The 18056-nt window shown below is 49.7% G+C and overlaps 1 protein-coding gene across 4 annotated transcripts in view; it reads right to left on the bottom strand.

Moving 5' to 3' along the window:
* The window catches only part of TMOD1 (tropomodulin 1), an 84938-nt gene that overhangs the window by 28673 nt on the left and 38209 nt on the right, over positions 1 to 18056 (bottom strand). For 3 of the 4 annotated variants that reach the window (XM_064579927.1, XM_064579926.1, XM_045882753.3), the window contains exons 3-4: positions 15666 to 15822; positions 8895 to 9014 (exon numbers count right to left, since the gene is read on the bottom strand). In XM_064579927.1, coding sequence (XP_064435997.1) covers positions 8895 to 9014; positions 15666 to 15822 — 277 coding nt within the window. The remainder of the gene's footprint in view (positions 1 to 8894; positions 9015 to 15665; positions 15823 to 18056) is intronic. The other variant, XM_064579928.1, reaches the window with a different exon arrangement.

Below are 18056 nucleotides of genomic sequence, written 5' to 3'. Positions count from 1 at the left end.
GTGCTCCATGCAGAATGTGCCCTCCTCAATACCCACCACCAGGCTAACCCATGCTCCCACCCCCCTCCCCTCTAGAACCCTCAGTTTGTTTTTCAGAGGCCATCGTCTCTCATGGTTCGTCTCCCCCTCTGATTTCCCCCCCTTCATTCTTCCCCTCCTGCTACCTTCTTCTTCTTCTTCTTTTTTTTTTTTCCTTAACATATATTGCATTATTTGTTTCAGAGGTACAGATCTGAGATTCAACAGTCTTGCACAATTCACAGCGCTTACCAGAGCACATACCCTCCCCAGTGTGTATCACCCAGTCACCAGCTGAGACTTTCTTAACCCCGGCCTCAGATTCCTAGGTGCCTCCCAATGTCCCACAGGTGCCTCCAGCCCAGCTTGGCCAAAAGAGAACTCGTCCTCCCCAGCAACAGCCCCTTCCTTTGGATCACCTTCCATCTTGGTATCCTGCCTGTCCCCTCAGGGTGGAACCTCAGTCACATGGCTAAGTTCCCCTCCCTCCTAAACACTGTCTCTCATCTGTCCCACCTCCCATTCCATCGCCTCTGTCCTGGCTGAGGCCCTTCCATTTTGTGGTTGTATTATCACAGCCGTGTAATCACTGCTGTCCTGGCCCGGTCTCTTCCTACCCTCCCCCCACCAGCATTCAGCACAGAGCAGCCAGAAAGATCTTTCTGGAAAAGCAGATCTGACCACATCACTCCTGTGCTCAGTCAGGCTTTCATCCATTCATTTGTTCAACGTTTACTGAGTGCTCACATCATATGCCTGGCTCTGGGTGGGGTGGTGGTGGAGGGAGGAGGGGAATTGGGGGTGGGGGTTGGGAGGGAGTGGGGCTGTGTGTGGGAGGCAGCAGGGAACAACGAAGTCTACTGGGGGAGAGATGCTAGGAAGGTACCTACACAGTTGAAAACATAAGCACAGAGTATACGTGTTGTAAAAGAAAAGTTCAGTGTGTTCTGGGAGAAGAGAACAGAGGGAGTTGGGATGGGAGGGATGAGTAGTATTGGCCAAGTCAAGAGAAAGGAGGTAGAACATTCTGGGCAGGCAGAGGGAATGGTGGGTGGGAAAGCCCTCAGCTCAAGGAGTGGAAGGCTAGGGCAGGAATGGGAAACAGGATGGACAGAGCTGAGCTGGACACATGGTGGACCGCCACCCCCCCCCCCCTCACTGCATGCTTGCTCAGGGCCAGAGAATATATGTCAGTGATTCTCAGTTTGGCTGCACACTGGAATCACTGGGGCATCTTTTCAAACTCCTGATGCCCAGGCCTACCCCAGACCAATTAAACCAAAATCTCTAGGGGTGGGGCCAGGCATTTGCCTTTTTCAAGCTCCCTAGGTAGTTACAGGGGGCAGCCAAGCTTGAAAACTGCCTGACACCATCCCCCTGAATCCTCCCAACAACGCTTTGGAGTAGATTTAATTCAAACAGGCACGTTGAGATCCTGCAGGGTCTTCTGGGTTGAGGTAAGGAGTTCGTAGGTCTTCCCCTAGGTGCGGCCAGGAAGCCACTGGATGCCTTAGCAGGGACTGAGATGGCCTGACTCAGTTCTGGGAGTGTCACTCTGGCTGTGTGTGGAGACAGAGGGAGGGAAGGACACGGGGACTGTGAGGCTTTGCAGGCACCCGGGTGGGAGGATGGTAGCTTGTGGCCCCACCAGCCCTCCCTGGGCCAGCTGCTTCAGTGGCTTGTCCCTCACCCGCACCCTTTCTGTTCCCGTGACAAAATGGCCACAGCTCGGTGCGTTCTCCCGCTTCTGTCAAGACTGTGCCCTCTACCGGTGACTCTCTCTCCATCTGCCTTGTGCTGCCCGTAGGGTTGCTAGATTTAGCAAATGAAAATACGGGACACTCAGTTAAATTGGAATTTCAGATAGGCATGAATAATATTTTATTTTATTTTTTTAAGATTTTATTTATTCATTTGACAGAGACACAGCGAGAGAGGGAAGCAACGAATAATATTTTAGTATAAGTGTGTCCCATTCTGTATTTGGGATCTACTTATATTAAAAACTTAGTCATTGTTTATCTGAAATTCAAATCGAACTGCGCATCCTGTATTTGACCCAACAACCCTACCTTCCTATCCTTAAGACTTGGACTAACACTTCTTCTCTCAGGGAGGCTCCTGGGATCCTCCCTTGCCCTCCCTACTTCTCCCACCGCACCTGCTGTGCTTATCCCAGCACAGTCTACATAGTGTTAGAGGTAGCTGGGTGCATGCGTGCTTCCTCTGCCAGACTTTGGGCTTCCAGAGGTGGGGGAAGAATATTACCTCTCTTCCTCCTCCTCCAGAATACAGTATTTGGTAAATATGTGCTGATGGATTTTATGTTAATTCCCCTGGCCATTTCATTAGACATGATTTCTAGTGAGAGAGACTACATGAGAGCCCTTGGTGAGGAGTCAGGAGACCCAAGTTCCAGTCCTGACTATACCCCTGATTCTGTGTGACCTGGGGCAGGTCCCTAGCCCTCTCTGGGCTTCAGCCTCCTCTGTGAGAGAAGGGGAAAGACAAGACCTTTGGTTCTCTATCCCAGCTGCACATATAAATCACCCGCAGCTTCACGACAATATTGGTGCTCCCCTGGACCAGCTGAACTGAATCTCTGCAGATATATTTTTAATCTCCTTGCATGATTTTGATGCTCAGTGGGCTGAGAACCACAGGATGAGACGATCTCAAAGCCCTTCTGTTTCTCACATTCTAAGAATCTTCTCTGCTAAAATTAGACTCTCCTGCTCATCACTGAGGAGAACTGACAGGGAGAGGCATCTGCATTTTTTAGAGCTCTCTAGGTTTTAATTTAGGCTGCTTCTACGTAGGCAGTGGGGGCCATGGCCTGAGTCAGCAGCAGTGGGGTTCAGCTCACCAGGAGCCACCTTCTGAAGCTGACTCTTCCTGCTCCCACATGGGTCCGTGGGGGTGTGTGGCTTGTGGTGGTTCTGGGCTGCTGCTGGGACCCCCGTTTGGAAAAACAGTTTGGAAAGGTTGTTAAGAATCAGAGGAAAGATGGAACATCATATGGCTGGCTGGTCTTGCTGAGAGGTATAGAGAGGTGGGAGATGGAAAATGCATTTTGTGCTTGATGCCAGCTTCCTGTAATGGTCCAGAAAGGGGGGCAGGAACATTACAAGGAAGTGCCCGGGGACAGAGGAAAGAGACCTGGGTCCAGGCTGGGCTTTGGTACCAATTTGCTGGGCAACCTTGTCCAGGACATTTCCACTTTTTTGGGCCTCAGTCTTTTCACCTACAAAGGGGAGCATGTTTGAATGCCAATCTCTTACCCTCATGTAGCACCTAATGGTCACACAACATCTTATCTTTTTTTTTTAAATTGTGTTCAGTGAGCCACCATATAGTGCATCGTTGGTTTTTGATGTACTGTTCAATGATTCATTAGTTACGTATAACATCTCATCTTTTTATCCCGTTTGATTTTTACAAGAGGGCAGAGCAGGCTCAAGAGGGAAATGGTTTGTCAAAGCTTGCTCAGTGAGGACCCTCCTGGCTTCTAAGTGAGTGGTCCCATCCACTCCTCCACAAATTAGGTCATTAGTAGTTCCAAAGTTCTAAAATGTCCCCGCCCCATGTCAGAGTTCTAAGGATAGATAACACGCCTATTCTAGGAGGCAACATACATGTCAATAGCGGTCCTCAGAAGAAATAAAATTGTTTGTAGTTCAGAGGAAGTTAGGGTTCAAGGAAGGAAGGAAGGTAGGATGGAAGGAAGGAAGGTAGGAAGGAAGGAAGGGAGGGAAGGAGGGAAGGAGGAAGGAAGGGATAGAGGAGAGGGGAGGGACTTGGGGTGGGGGCGGGAGGCACCAAGCAAAATCTCCATTGCTGAGCAGACTGCTTGGTGGCTCCGATCCTCCGACCTGCCCTAGGCACCAAATCATGACTCCCCCCTTGCTTGGTTTTGCACACTCATGTCACCAGAAGTGAATGATAGAGGAAAACAGTACATCAGCATTGCCTGCCACTTCATTCTTTGTAGATATTGGCAAGGCTGAATTTAGCACTGGGGAACATGATTTTTTTTTTTTTTTTTAAGACCAGATCTTCCTCAAAACTCAAAAAGGACTATTTTTGAACTCTGAAAAAGAACATCGAGTTCCCCTTCCTCTTCTGCCTTGGCAGGGTTCACTCAGTTTGCAATTCCACTTAGGATGCAGAGAAATTGTAGCACACGTCCTGGGCCCCCCGGCCGCCAGCTGCTTGGCTGGCCCCGGGCAGAGAGCAGACAGCGGGAAGGTGTTTTCCTGCATCACAGAAACTGGTGGGAGAAGCCAGCTTCGGCCCAGGACTTGGGTGCAGTCAAACCGCTCCAGGAGAAGCCACATGCTGCCCCTGGCAGAAGATGAGGAAAACCAATGCCTAAGGATGTGAGAGGACCCCAGAAGCCGGGGTCGGTGGGCCAAGACTGTCTCTGAGAGTCACAAGAGCTGGGGGTGCCAACAGCCCGGGGGGCGGCCTGGGGACGGGGCCCTTCTGAAGGGAGAGTCTCTTCCCACCAATTCCCTTTTGGGTCTTGCCCCACCCGAAGGGTCCCTAAAGGTGAGTCAGGATCACATCCCTGACTGGGGAGAGGAGGCACTGATAATGCCAAGTGCTTGCAGTGGACTCCCAGTGGCCTCTGCGTTACAACCCAAGGCCACGAGCCAAAAACTCAGCACCATCAGGGCCCTGTGCATTCTGCTCATTACCCCGTGGTCACACTTCTCATGTTGAAATGTATATGCTTCTGGTCTGTCCTCCTCCTCACCTCCTGGGTCCCCCGAGGGCAGCACCTAGATCTGATGCATCCTAGCACACAGTAGCTTGACAATGCACGTGGGCTCAATGTGCAAATGAATGCATGCACGAGTGGTACACAGACAAGAAAACCAACGAACAAATGAGAGTCCACAGCTTTGCCTTCCCCGGGCACACCGGAGTCGGTGTGACTCATCTGCTGGGTGTCCCTATCGCTGCCGAATGTCAAGCCTGCAGGATGTGTACCAAGCAAGCCACTCAGAGGGGCTCAGGGCCTCTCTCCTGCTGTGTCCCAGCCTGGGACACGTCTCCCCCACTCCCCACAGTTCACCCCTGTTCTTCCTCCTCGTGGCTCAGCTTCAGCCTCTATCCTCATGCCCGCCTGCCCCAGCACCTAACCAAGCCCCCTTCTTGCACCCTGTCCTTTCTCTGTACGACACTCACTCTCATTTGTCACTTCTTATTGGCCTAAGTATTTGCTGAACGTCAGCTCTGTGAGGGCAAGAGCCCACTGTCTCCGGACACTTCTCTACCAGGGCTCGTCCAGAGCCGGGCACACACAGTGGGAAGACGCTGGATAAATGGCTGCTGAGTATGTGAATGAGGGAACAAAAACTAAGTTAATGGAAAGCTCTGCCTGGGAGCGAAGTCCTTTAGACTCGAAATGCCCCGCAGACCCTATACCCTCCTCGCCTTACTTTTCTTTCTCTGCTGAGTCCTCCACACTCATGGCTCCAGCAACCCCATCCTTGAGAGAGATCTGAACCTCCAGCTAGCCACGCCAGACGCTCACACAAGGTCCCGCCTCTACTGCCTGTGGTGTTTTTGAATAGACCCCTGGCAAACAGCTCTTCCTGCACACACACCCCGCCCCTCCCCCCCCCCCCCCATCTTCTGGCACCTCCGGCCAGAATGCCTCGCGTCCTCCTGACAACTTGGCCTCTTGGCCTCAGGTCCAGCGCTAGGAACAGCTGCACCTCAGACAGTCCCCAAATAACCCACCTTAGCCCTTGACCTTCCCTGGGGCCTGCCCCCTACATCCCCCCATCCTCTGAGCACCACCACCTGTGCCTAAACCTTTGCTTTCATCTGGCCTCTCCCAACGCTCCCCTCAGCCCCACTGACCTTAAGGGGTCAATGGCCTCCTGTGACATACAGAGACTTTCCTAACATGGCCCCACGCTCCCCCCAGCCGGCTCCATGGGGTTTGGCGGTGAACCTCCTCTTGCCCACCCTCTGTGGCCCCTCAGAGGATGGCTTCATCTGGGTCGTGGGATCTGGTGCTCTAGGAGGAGGAGCGTGCCCTCGGAGGAAGCTGCCTGGGTTCAAGTCCCACGGGCTAGGCATTTAATGTCACCGTGCCTCCTTCCTCCATCCATCAAACAGGGACAACGGTAACACTTCTTAGGATTTCTGTGGTCAAGAAATGCAGCAAGGTACTAGAAGCAACCCCCACAGCACCTGGGCCATAAGGGGGTGGTCGACAAGTATGCCGTCCCTCCTTCCCCAGAGCCCCCGCCACCTTTCAAAGGCCTGATACGCAGTGGCCGGCGCCCAAGGTCAGCCAGTGGATGCTGGTGTTGACTTACAGCTCCCCTTCTCCTCTCCGGACAACGGAAGGGTATGGTATCATGAACAGAAAATAGTAATCAGCCACGCCAACAAAAATAAAGGGAAATTGTTTCAAGAAACCAACACAGACACGTAGCGCGATGCTGCAGTTCTATTTTGACAAAGGCACTGGCGGTTCTGACTGTGGAGCCATTCGATAGTCCCTCCGAGCTGCCTGATGAGGGCCGTGACATCACGGAGCGCCAGCAGAGGAGAAGGGCTGGGATAAAAACAGCCCCAGGGTGAGTCAGTGTGGACATGCTGGGCCACGGTGTCACCCAGCCACCTCCCTGCTGCACAGCTTAACTGGAAGTCAGGGGGCCCCCAGCCACGGAGATGGTTTGCTGGAAATAGAGGAGCATAGTGAGGACCCTAATATGATTTTCGCGGCTTTTAATAAACCAAATGTGGAAGTGCAAAGCGAACCAGCGAAGTTCCCCCAGTTAGGCGCTCCATTCCCATCTGGGTGAAATATTTGCTGCTTCTGTACTCTGCGGCGAAAACGAAAGCCTTTCTCTCTCAGCCCCGACACCCTGCAAACCACTGCCCCGTGACCTTTCCCGGATGTTCGGCGTCGTGAGGAGAACGGTTCTTTGGACTCAGAATCTACACGTTGGCTCTCCCCATCACGCACTCCTTGGCTCCTTGCAGCCTGGCTTTGGCCGCCAGGCCCACCCCGTGTCATACGAGTCTTCTCACTGTCCCTCCCCTGATGGTTCCACTAGATGAGAGCCACCCACTTCCCACTCCCCAGCACAAATGCCATCAGGACTCAGCACGACGCCCACGAGAAGCCGGAGGCTGGGAGGAGGCAGAAGACAGCTGCAGCGGCCGATCCCCTAGCCCTGCGGCCTCACTTGGCCTCTGGCCTCACATGGCCCTGGGTCTCCCAGCCAGCCCTGAGCCCCCATTCTGTCTTCCTAGCTCTCGCCTTAGGTTCTGCCTTCACTTGGTTTTGGTTCCCGGGCCACGTGTGGCTCACTGGCGCCCACTGTGAGTAGCTTCGTCCCATTTCGGCTCCTCATCTCAGGGCTGGCCGGGGCACTTGCCTCCAGGGCCCCAGGCACCCACCTAGCCTGGAGCTTAACAGTGCTAATGACACCACAGATCTTTCTGCATTCCTGAAGACTTCCAAGTCCAGCTGTCCCCTTCTGGGTGGCCCACAGGCAACTCAAACTCCAAAGATCCCACAAATAACTCAGTCCTTCCCCTAAAACTCCTCGTTTCGCACTGTTATGGGCTGAATTATGTCCCTCCAAAATTTACATGTTGAAGTCCTAACTCCAGTGCTTTTGAATTTGCAACTGTCTGTGGAGATAAGGTCTTTAAAGAGGTAAGTTTTAAGAAGGTGTTAAGGTGGGCCCTAATCCTATCTGCGGGGCATCTTTATAAGAAGATATTAGGATGCACAAAGGCACACCAGGGGACACATGCACAGAGGGACACAGTGAGCTGAGGTCATCTGCAAGTCAGGGAGAGGGCTCAGAAAAAAACAAACTTGCCACCATCTTGGACTTCTAGTCTTCAGAACTGTGAGAAAATAAGATTCTGTTGTTTAAGCGGTCCAACCTGTGGTATTTTGTATGGCAACCTGAGCAGACTAATATACCCACCTTCATTAACGGCACCACCATCCACTTAGTGCCCAGAGCCAGAAATCTGGAACCCTCCTGACTCCTCCCCCAACCTCATTGTCACAGCTGATTCTTTTCTCTCCCATTCCCACTTGCCCTGAGTCTCTTCTCACCCCATCCACACTCCTGTCATTATCTGAGCTGGGTGGTTAGTAGCTCCCAAGTCTGCAGAATGAAAAGAGCACCCCCAACCCTCCAGGCCAGGGAGCACCACCGCGGTGGGCACGTGGGGTGTTTGCTGCGGCCCGAGCCCAACCCTCGGTGGGGCCGGAACTCAGGGCACACAGGGCAGGGACTAGACTGTAATAAGGAGACAAGGGTGGCGAAGGGCTCTGAATATCAGGCCACCTCTGGAGCCTAAGGGCTGTCTGTGAAGGTTGTAAGGAAACACATTTTGAGATGGACAGTGTTGTACAAATATGCAATGCGGGGCGAGCTCCTCAAAGCCTGGATCTCTGAGCCTTGCAAGGTTGTACAGTGAGATGACTTTGCTCCAGCCCTTCATGCGCCCCCCAAACCTGAGCTGTCCACACCCTCTGCCTGTCCCGCTCTGTTCTCGCTTCCCAGGTGGCTTGGGCAGGATTTGATGCAGTGGCTGGTAGAGGACCTATGTCGGCCCTCCCTGGGATGCTTCCACATCTGTCTGGGATGGGCTCTCATGGCAACAGATGGCTCTGTGGAGTGATAGGTTTGGGTGGTTTTATTTCTACTTCCTCACTTTGGTTTTTGATACTGGCTTTCTTTCTTAATACTCGTGGTCTCCTCTAGTCCTTTTTAGAAACAGAGAGTGTGTTCATGTTGCAATAAACCACCTAAGACTCCCTGCAAAGGCAGGTCAAACCCTTCTGGAAGACGTGGGGAAGCTTCTGGAAAGCCTCTTACCTGCGATGTCACAGAGTTCCGCATCTGAGGCGTTCGCCAACGCCTCCTCCAGCTCTGGCTCCAAGGTCACACTTTCCAGCACAGGATCCATCGGCTTCTGCTTGGGGACCCAGACCTTTCCTGCAGAACACGAGTGCCCGTTACAGGGCATGCCACTGTGCTGGGGCAGTCCCTGGTGATGGCCCCAGGTGGACTGTTCCAGAACCCGGAGGGCCGCGCTGAGACTCACTTGCTTCAGGTTTCTCCCTCTGGGGACCCAGTGCCAAACTTCCCCAAGGAACAAGAATCAAAGATCTCCAACAGAGACACCTCTCACATTTGAAAAGAAGAACTTTGAAGCTTGGTCAAACTAGACTGCTCACTATTGAAAACCCTAGTCATTAATGAAAACAACCTGGAAGTAGGCAAGAGCTACAAAAGAAAAATGTAATTGAATGTCAGGCTCTGGGATACCCTAACCAAGCGTTCGGATATGAGAGAAAAATTTAGAAACATCTCTAAACAAAATAAACAAAATACACTCAGATTATTAAAAGAATAGGGAGCAAAAATGTATCCCCGTCTCATGGGACATTATATTTTTAAAGTGTCAGACTCATGACTGGACAAGGGAGCAAAGAGGCACACAAGGAAGGTCACTGCATGGATCACCAATAGGGGGTTGTTGAAGAAATTATGGGACATCTATACGAAGGAGTTCCCGCAGTTATTACAACGGATGATGGAGATGTCTGCTTACAAAAAAGGATATGCCCAAGACATAATGTGAGAAAAAGCAAATCTATAAAAGAGCATGAACAATTTAATTCCATGTATGAAAATTGCATTCGTTCGTTCGTTCATTCATTCATTCATTCATTCATCACACTGGATATTTACTGGGTGCTTCGTAAGTGCCAGGCACCTTTCTAGGGGCCAGGGGGGCAGCACTGAACAATTTACAATTTAGTGAAAGGAGACAGACAGTAAACAATCATGCAAAGATATCACATGGTATTAGGCATTGTGGAGGAAAATAAAGCAGAGCAAAAGACCAGGCAGTTCCAGGCTGGGGTCCCGTCGAGGCGAGCACTGCTTTTTTTGGGGTAGGGTGGTTGGGGAAGGCCTCACTGAGATGATGGCCTATGAGCTGGGACCCGACAGAGGGAGAAACACGCCCTGAAGATCGGCTGCAAGACAAGGATGCCTGCCTTCACCGTGGTTGTTCAATGTTGCACTGAAAGTTCCAGTAAGAGCAAATGGACAAGAAAAAAAATGGCATCCACACTGGAAAGGAAGAAGTAATATTAACTCTGTTTGTAGATAACATGATCTAATATGCAGAAAACCCTAAAGATTCGACAAAATGCTGTTAGGACTGATAAACACTGTTCAGAGTAGGTTACAGAGTACAAGATCAATGTGCACAAATGGGTGGTGTTTCTGCCCAGCAGCAAGGAGCAATCTGAAAGGAAAACTAGAACAATCATTTCATCTACAATAGCATTCAGAGGAATAAAATGCTTAAGGATAAGTTTAACCAAGGAGCTGAAGGACTTGTGCGAGGAATATTAGAAAACATTGCCAAAAGAAATTAAAGAAAACCTAAATAAATAGAAAAATATCCCAAGTTCATGGACTGGGAGACAATATTAAGATGGCCATACTGCCCAAAGCAATCTCTAGATTCAATGCAACTCTTATCAAAATTCCAATGGCCTTTTTTTTTTTGCAAAAATAGAAAAACCATTTCTCAAAGTAATAAGGATTCACAAGAGGTCCCAAAAAGGCAAAACAATCTTGAAGGAAACAAACTTGGAGGGCTCAGACTTCCTGATGTCAAAACTTACTATAAAATTTTTTTTTAAAGATTTTATTTATTTGACAGAGAGACACACAGCGAGAGAGGGAACACAAGCAGGGGGAGTGGGAGAGGGAGAAGCAGGCTTCCCACTGAGCAGGGAGCCCGATGTGGGGTTTGATCCCAGGACCCTGGGATCATGACCTGAGATGAAAGCAGACGCTTAATGACTGAGCCGCCCAGGTGCCCCAAAACTTACTACAAATTTAAAAAGTGTGTCACTGACAAGGATAGACATCTAGACAATGGGATAGGATTGGGAGTCCATAAATAAACCCATACATCCATGGAAAATTGATTTTTGACAAGGGTGCCAAGACCATTCAATAGGGGAAAGAATAATTTCTTCAAGAAGTGGTGCTGGGGGCTGCCTATGTGCTCAGATGCCTGGGCTGCATCCGATTCTTGGTTTCAGCTTAGGTCATGATCTCAGTGTCATGAGATTGAGCCCCGCGTCAGGCTCCACACTCAGTGTGGAGTCTGTATAAGATTCTCATTGCCTCTCCCTCTGCCCCTCCCCACTGCACTCTCTCACTCACTCTATCTCTAAAATAAATAAATAAATCTTTTGAAAAAGAGAAGAAAAAGTGCTGGGATCGGACATCCATATGTAAAGGATGAAGCTGCACCCCTATCCCACACCATATACACAAAAATGAACTGAATATGGATCAATGACTTAAATATAATAGTTATAACTATAAAACTCTTAGAAGAAAACCTACACATAAATCTTCATGACTTTAGATTTGGCAACATATTCTTAGATATGACAACAAAAGAAAAAATAGATCAACTGGACTTTATCCAAATTTAACACCTTTGTCCCTCAAAGGACATTATCAAGAAAGTAAAAAGACAACATACTGAAATCACCTGATAGGGTCCAGTATCCAGAATATTTAAAAAAAAATTTTACAGCTCAACAGCAAAAAGAATAACCAATGTAAAAATGGACAAAGAACTTAAAGATATTTCTGCAAAGAGGATATTCATATGGCCAATATGCACCTGCAAAGATGCTCATCATCATCGGTCATTAGGGAAATGCAGATCAAAACCACGAAGAGATGCCACTTCACATCCATGAGGATGGCTACGATAAAAACCAAAATGGAGAATAACAAATGTTGGCAAGGATGTGGAGAAACTGGAATCTTTTTGATTGCTGGTGACTGTGTAAAATGGCACAAACATGGAATTACCATGTAATTCCGCTCCTGGGATTATAAACCCCGAAGACTTGAAAACAGGTACTCAAACAAATATCTGTACAGGAATGTTCATAGTAACACTAATCACAATAGCCACAAAGTGGAAACAACCAAAATATTCATCAGTAGATGAATGGATAAACATTGTTTAACATTGTTCAGTCTATAAAAGGGAATGAGTGAGTCTCAAAAACAATATGCTAAGCGAGAGAAGCCAGACACACAAAGTCACATATTATATGATTTAATTCATAGGAAATATCCAGACTAAGTAAAGCCATAGAAACACACTGATGGTTGCCAGGGGCTGGGGGCAGCAGAGACTGGGGACTAACTGCTTATGGGGCACAGGGTTTTATTTTGGAGTGATGAAAATGTTTTGGATCTATATAGAGGTGGGGGTTACACAACATTGTGGATGCACTAAATGCCACTGAATTGTTCCCTTTACAATGGTTCAATTTATGTTATGTGAATTTCACCATTTTACCAAATTAAAAAAAAAACAAAACATTCACTTTGGTTATTGATTGAGAATCGCCTGAAGGGGGGCGAGGATGGGAGCCTGGAGCTGGTGAAACTGGAAAAGGGCAAAACATGCAAAGAAAACAAAATGGTTAAAAAGAAAATCTGCTGTAAAAATGACTGATGCAATGAGTAGGCTGGCCCTTCAATAAATGTATCAGACCTGTGGTTTCTTACACCCCTGCAGCAAGTGTCTCCAGCAAGGGCAGTGGTTCGAAGACACAAGAGGGGCTTTGGACTTCCTCCCTTCCTTCATCTTATTAATTGGAATGTGGATGTGATGACTGGAACTTCAGCAGCCAGATGGACCATGAGGACAAGGACATATTACAGGGATGGCAGAATGAAAAACTGGAAAGGATCTTCATTGCTAATGTCAGGGAAGATGCCCTACCAGCCCAGAATGCCTAACCCTGCAGCTAGGCGAAAGAAGTTAAACTTTTATCTTGATTAAATCTCTCTTATTTTACTTTTCTCCTCAGCACATGCAGTCAAATCTAATTCTGCATGGAGAATTCAATATAATTCTGCATTAAAAATATCCGGCATGAAGCTTTATTCTGACTCCCCCACTTGGATGAGAGTGAATGAAAGTCCAGATTCCTCAGGACTTTGTACCAGTTTATGGCTCCCCCGCCTTCTGTTTGGTCTTGTGGAGACTGGGGTGCTGTTTCCCCTCAACCTTGGCTAGTTCTAGGCCCGGCACTGAGTAAATAAATGCTCAGTGAGGGCTAGACACCATGGCCCTGAGTCTGCCTGTTTGAGTCGGAAGGTCCCCTTCCCCAACTCTCTGCTGAGGACCCCCCCCCACTTATTCAAACTGTAAAGACTCCAACAATCATCACGTAAATACTTTATGATGAGGATGCTGCTGGTGGTGATGATGATGATAAGTCTCTTAGGCGTGCCGCTATATGGAAACAGAATAAATTCTAGCTACCTTTCTTGGATTAGCATGGTTTTTCATGAAGGCTGTCAGGCTCTGGGAGTCTGGAGAGCGGTTCCTGGTGCCACGCCAGGCCAGCATGCCACAGAGGGGCAGCAGAATTGGTCTGTGTACGGCCCAGATTCCCTTCCCCACCCCCACCCCCACCCCCAATCTCCAGCTCCTTCCCTCGCAGGGCGGTGGGTATATGGGGCCATGGACGCCAGCAATGACTCACCCGCAGTCCACCCAGGTATTCTCCTGACTCTCGGTGTCCCCATTTTTCAAATGTGCAGGTGGGACAATGGGAGGCCCAATAAGGCCGCATGAAATCCAGAGATTCTATTGTGTCTATCTGCTGCACAGAAATTGCTCCTCGAGGCACAAGTGCCTTGCTTAAAAACCTCTCGTGCCCACACTCTCAGCCGGGCACACCCGGCCCTTATGGTCAAGGCCTCCTTCCTCTGCCCCTCCCCCAGGGGTGCTGCAGACCACACAATCCTCCCGACGTTCTGTAACCCAAATAAATGCCCCTTGGCCTTCCCTGACCTTCCCAGTTTTCTGTAAAATCTGGACTGAGCTCCGAGTCCAGGGTTTGTGATGGCTCAAACTCCTCCCCATGAGGCTACCTCTGCTTGCTTTTTCATCTGATTACCACACGACAGGGATACAGAGATAAATGCCACAGATGTGGACCCTGGGCTCATCACGTTTATAATCTTGGGGGTGGGGAGAGTGGAAGAGACTGCAAATAAACATTTACACAATATTAATTGATTAGAATTAATGCTTTCATTCAACAAATGCTTATCGGGTGCCTACCACGTGCTGGTGTTTATTAGGTGTAGATGTAATGATGAGCCAGATAGATGTGGTCCTTGCCCTTGTAGGGCTTATATTGTAAGGAAGCAACCCACAAGATTCACTGTAGACTTACTTAATTTTAATTCATTCATTCAGCAACTCTCTATGAGCCCTACTGTATACCAGGCCCTGTGCTGGGTGCTGGCGGTGCTGTGTGAGCAAAACCAGCCCTAGTCCCTGCCCTCACAGGGCTTACAGCCAGTGGGAGAGACAAGTGATACATAAGGAGAAAATGATAAAGTGGAAATTGCTCTGAAGGACACACACACAGGCTCCTGAGATGGCAAAGACCCCAGGGGGAGCTGAAGGGACTGCATGTCCTAAACAGAGTGGACAGAAAAGTCTCCCCTGGAAGAGGAGACAGTATAGTTGAGACCAAACGGATAATAATAGCTAGTACTTACACAGCATTCGCTATGGGCCAGGCGCCCGGCTAAGTGGTTTATATGTATCTTAACTCAGTCCTCATAAGAACCTCATGAGGCTGGTAATATGATCTTCTTCATCCCCATTTCACAGAGGAGGAAACGGAGGCACAGCAGATTGAAAAATGTACTCAAGCTCACACAGCTAGTAAGTGGTAGTGCCCGGACAGCAGCCAGCATACATCTAGCTCCAGGCTGTGTTTCTAACCATTAAGCCTCTTACAGGGGAGGAAGAGCCAGCCATGAAGACAGCATGGAGCCAGAGAGCAGGAGCAGCATTCCAGGCAGAGGGAATACGTGCAAAGGTCCTGAGGCAGAAAAGAGCTTGGGATGTGTGAGGAATGGAAGGAGGCCTGTAGGGCAGCAGTGGGGTGAGCGAGGGTGAACACAATCCAAGAGGACAGCAGAACGGTTTGGAGGGCAAGGGGGAGTCCTGGAAGGGTTGGACAGTCAGGGGGTGCCTCTCTGTTCCCCAGTCTTCTAGATGGCTTGCCTTAGGCTGGGGCAGAGAGTCTTAGAAGGACAGATGAAGGAGGGGATGCAGCTGCCAGAGAAAGGAACACTGGGGAAAGAACACGGACAGTGAGGGCGGAGGTAGGTGAACTTGTTGCCAGTTTGCACAGGACAGGCCGTGTGCAGGCCTATGTCCTGACACCATGATTAATAGTTTCCGCTTTCATTTTCAAAGGTGACTACGTTTGTATGAAAGATAATCAGGACACCCCGGCTAAAGGGGATTTAGGGGAAAGTTTTGCTGATTTGGGTACGTATCACACTTTCCTTAGTTTACCCAAAACTTCACCAAATCTACATCATGCGTTGATGCCTTTGGTGTTGGGTTTGTGAATGTGGGCGGGGCAGGCATGAGGGCAAGGAGGCCCAGCCACCACGGCTCAGCGCAGGGCCTGGCATACAGGTGGCACTCGACGATGCATGGGCAGTGATGTATTCGAATATAAGAGCAACATTATTCAGTACCTCGCTTTTCCCCTGTGTAGGGGACCAGATCTTCTCGGTCTTTAAACTCCTTTGCTTGCTTTTCCAAGTGATCCAAGAGCTCCTCCCTTTTAAAGGGGCCCGTGGGCGCCTTGGTGGTCTGATCCTTCTGCCTCAGGCCCGCAGGCAGCAGTGCATTCTACAGTGGAGGTTGTGGGGCCAGGTGACACAGAGAGAGAGAGAGAACGAGAGAAAGAGAAAGAGAGTGGTCAGCTGCTGAAGACTTGCATTTCTCCCAAAATTCATCTTTGACCAATGGGACCTCAGAGCCCATCAAATCAATCCAGGTCGCTCATTTACACGTGAGGCATCTGACACCCAGGAGGGGCAGGGACTTGCCCAAGGTCACACAGCAGATGACGGGCATAGCTAGGCTAGGACTCAGGTCTTCATTGTCTAGAGTCTCTAAGCCTTCGATGTTTCTGAAGGCAAAGGGGTGAGGAGGTAGCCGACACAGGGCTTGGCAGACAGGGACACTCCAAGAGCGTCTGTGAGTATGAATATGATTAAGTTGGTGTTTGGATGCAGGAGGATAATTATAGCTATTGTGCATACAGTGGCTGGGGTGAGAAGAAGCCCAAGGGCCATGAGTTAGGGCCCTGAATGCAGAATCAGGCAAGAAGTATCAGACCCAATACCCAAGCGGGGAAAGGCTCAGCAGAGCTGTGGGGGTGGGTGAGGCGTGCTCTCAGGCTGCAGCCCTGGCCAGCCCTCCCGGCTGCTTTCCACCCTGCTGACAGGCCATGTGCGTGCCACTCTGGTGTTAAATATTTTGAACGTCGCCCTTGGAGATGGGTGTCTCAAGAAAGACAGCATCAGCCAATCATCGTGTTCCTTCTTCAAACATGGTTAGGCTTCTAGGTGCGGGATTGCTACCAAAGCAGCAGACAAGAATCAGGGTAGATTTGAATCACATGGGCTTCCCTTACCTCAGCCCCCCGTGCCTTAGAGATTCAAAGAAGTTTATGGTTGCAAGGATGCTTAGAGACTGTCTAGTGCACACACCTTCCCTTCAAGAGGAAACTGAGGCCCAGAGCAAGGAAAGATTTGCCCAAGGAGTTTCAGGGACAGATCTAGAACAAAAACCAGGGTTCTTCTTCAGATGCGGGGGAGGAGGGCAGTCTTCACTTCCAATCATTGCTCTCTCCCCACCCCCTTTCACTCAGGGATATAGTGGAGGATACCCGGAAGGCAGAGGGGAGCAGAATCTCACCCCACTTCTTGCTGTACCCCCAAACCGGCTAACCAAGAGAGCCATCCCACCTCCAATCTCTGTATCATCAAAATGCATAGCTTTGACCACCCCCACACAGTCTGGATCCTTTGGAAAGCCCCCTCCGAGAGGGGATGATATCAGGTATACAAAGATAGCTGAGGGCCTGGCCACGGACAGCGAGAGCTCAGGAGGACAATACCACTGCTTAACTCCAGTATGATTTTTCAAAGATGCTTTAGCACCGTCTACCACTGCGGCACTGCTCCCCTTGGAGCCCTGGGTGCAAAAGGACTCGGACCGTGAGTCAGCAAGACGTTTGGGAGTTGCAGCACATTACAAGAGGTCGGCCAGTAGGTAGAAAACTAAGTCATGACTGATTTGGGGGTGAGCACCAGGAACATAAGTGATGCCACAGACCCCCCAGTTTCCCTGAAGCAGCGGTCCTCAGGTACTGTCCACCACGACACGCAGGATGGATGAGGCCCACAGGTGAGGCACGCTTCGTGGGCATGGCCCGGGCGAGATGGGGTTTGTCGTGGCTAGCTGCATGTCCACCCCTTCTCTCCCGTGGCGGGGCACTCACGGTGACTCAAGTGAGGAAGAGAACCACCTAACTGTCCCGCAAACCTCCATCTGTGCTTACCCATTGAAAGCAAACCAGATTCCCTGTGACATGCGGGCACCTCACAGTTGACCGCCCCCGACAAGCTTACGCTGTCGCCTGATGTAGTGCTGACTCCAGCTATATAATCTTGGGCAGGTCACCTCATCTCACCCGGCCTCGGTTTCTATGGCTATAAAATGTGAATAATCATGGTTGCTCTCTCGGGCTTGTTGCGAAAGTTAAATTACATAATGCAGGAAGAGTGCTTAGGCCACTGCCAGGCACTGACAAATTACTACTTATGATCAGATTATGGGTTACCCAAATATGTATGTTGAAATGGAGATGTATTATCTAGATAGATCTCAAAAGTCAAAAAATGAAGACGTTCAAATATAAAATGAAGTAAGCACCGAAAGCAAGTGTTTTCCCAATGATCCCCACAAAGGAAGACCTGATAGATTGTTGTCACTGTAAAGGGTTTTGACGGCAGGAAGGTGCTGGGGCACGGGCTGGTCCCTAGAGGCTCCGTGATGGGAGAAACCCACAAGGC

Source organism: Mirounga angustirostris, unplaced genomic scaffold, assembly GCF_029215605.1.
Source record: "Mirounga angustirostris isolate CCGP_5_RB_7025 unplaced genomic scaffold, mMirAng1.0.hap1 SCAF_15, whole genome shotgun sequence".
NCBI classification, from domain to species: Eukaryota; Metazoa; Chordata; class Mammalia; order Carnivora; family Phocidae; genus Mirounga; species Mirounga angustirostris.
Note: the sequence above shows the minus strand (reverse complement) of the source record. Positions and strands in the feature narration are given on the sequence as shown.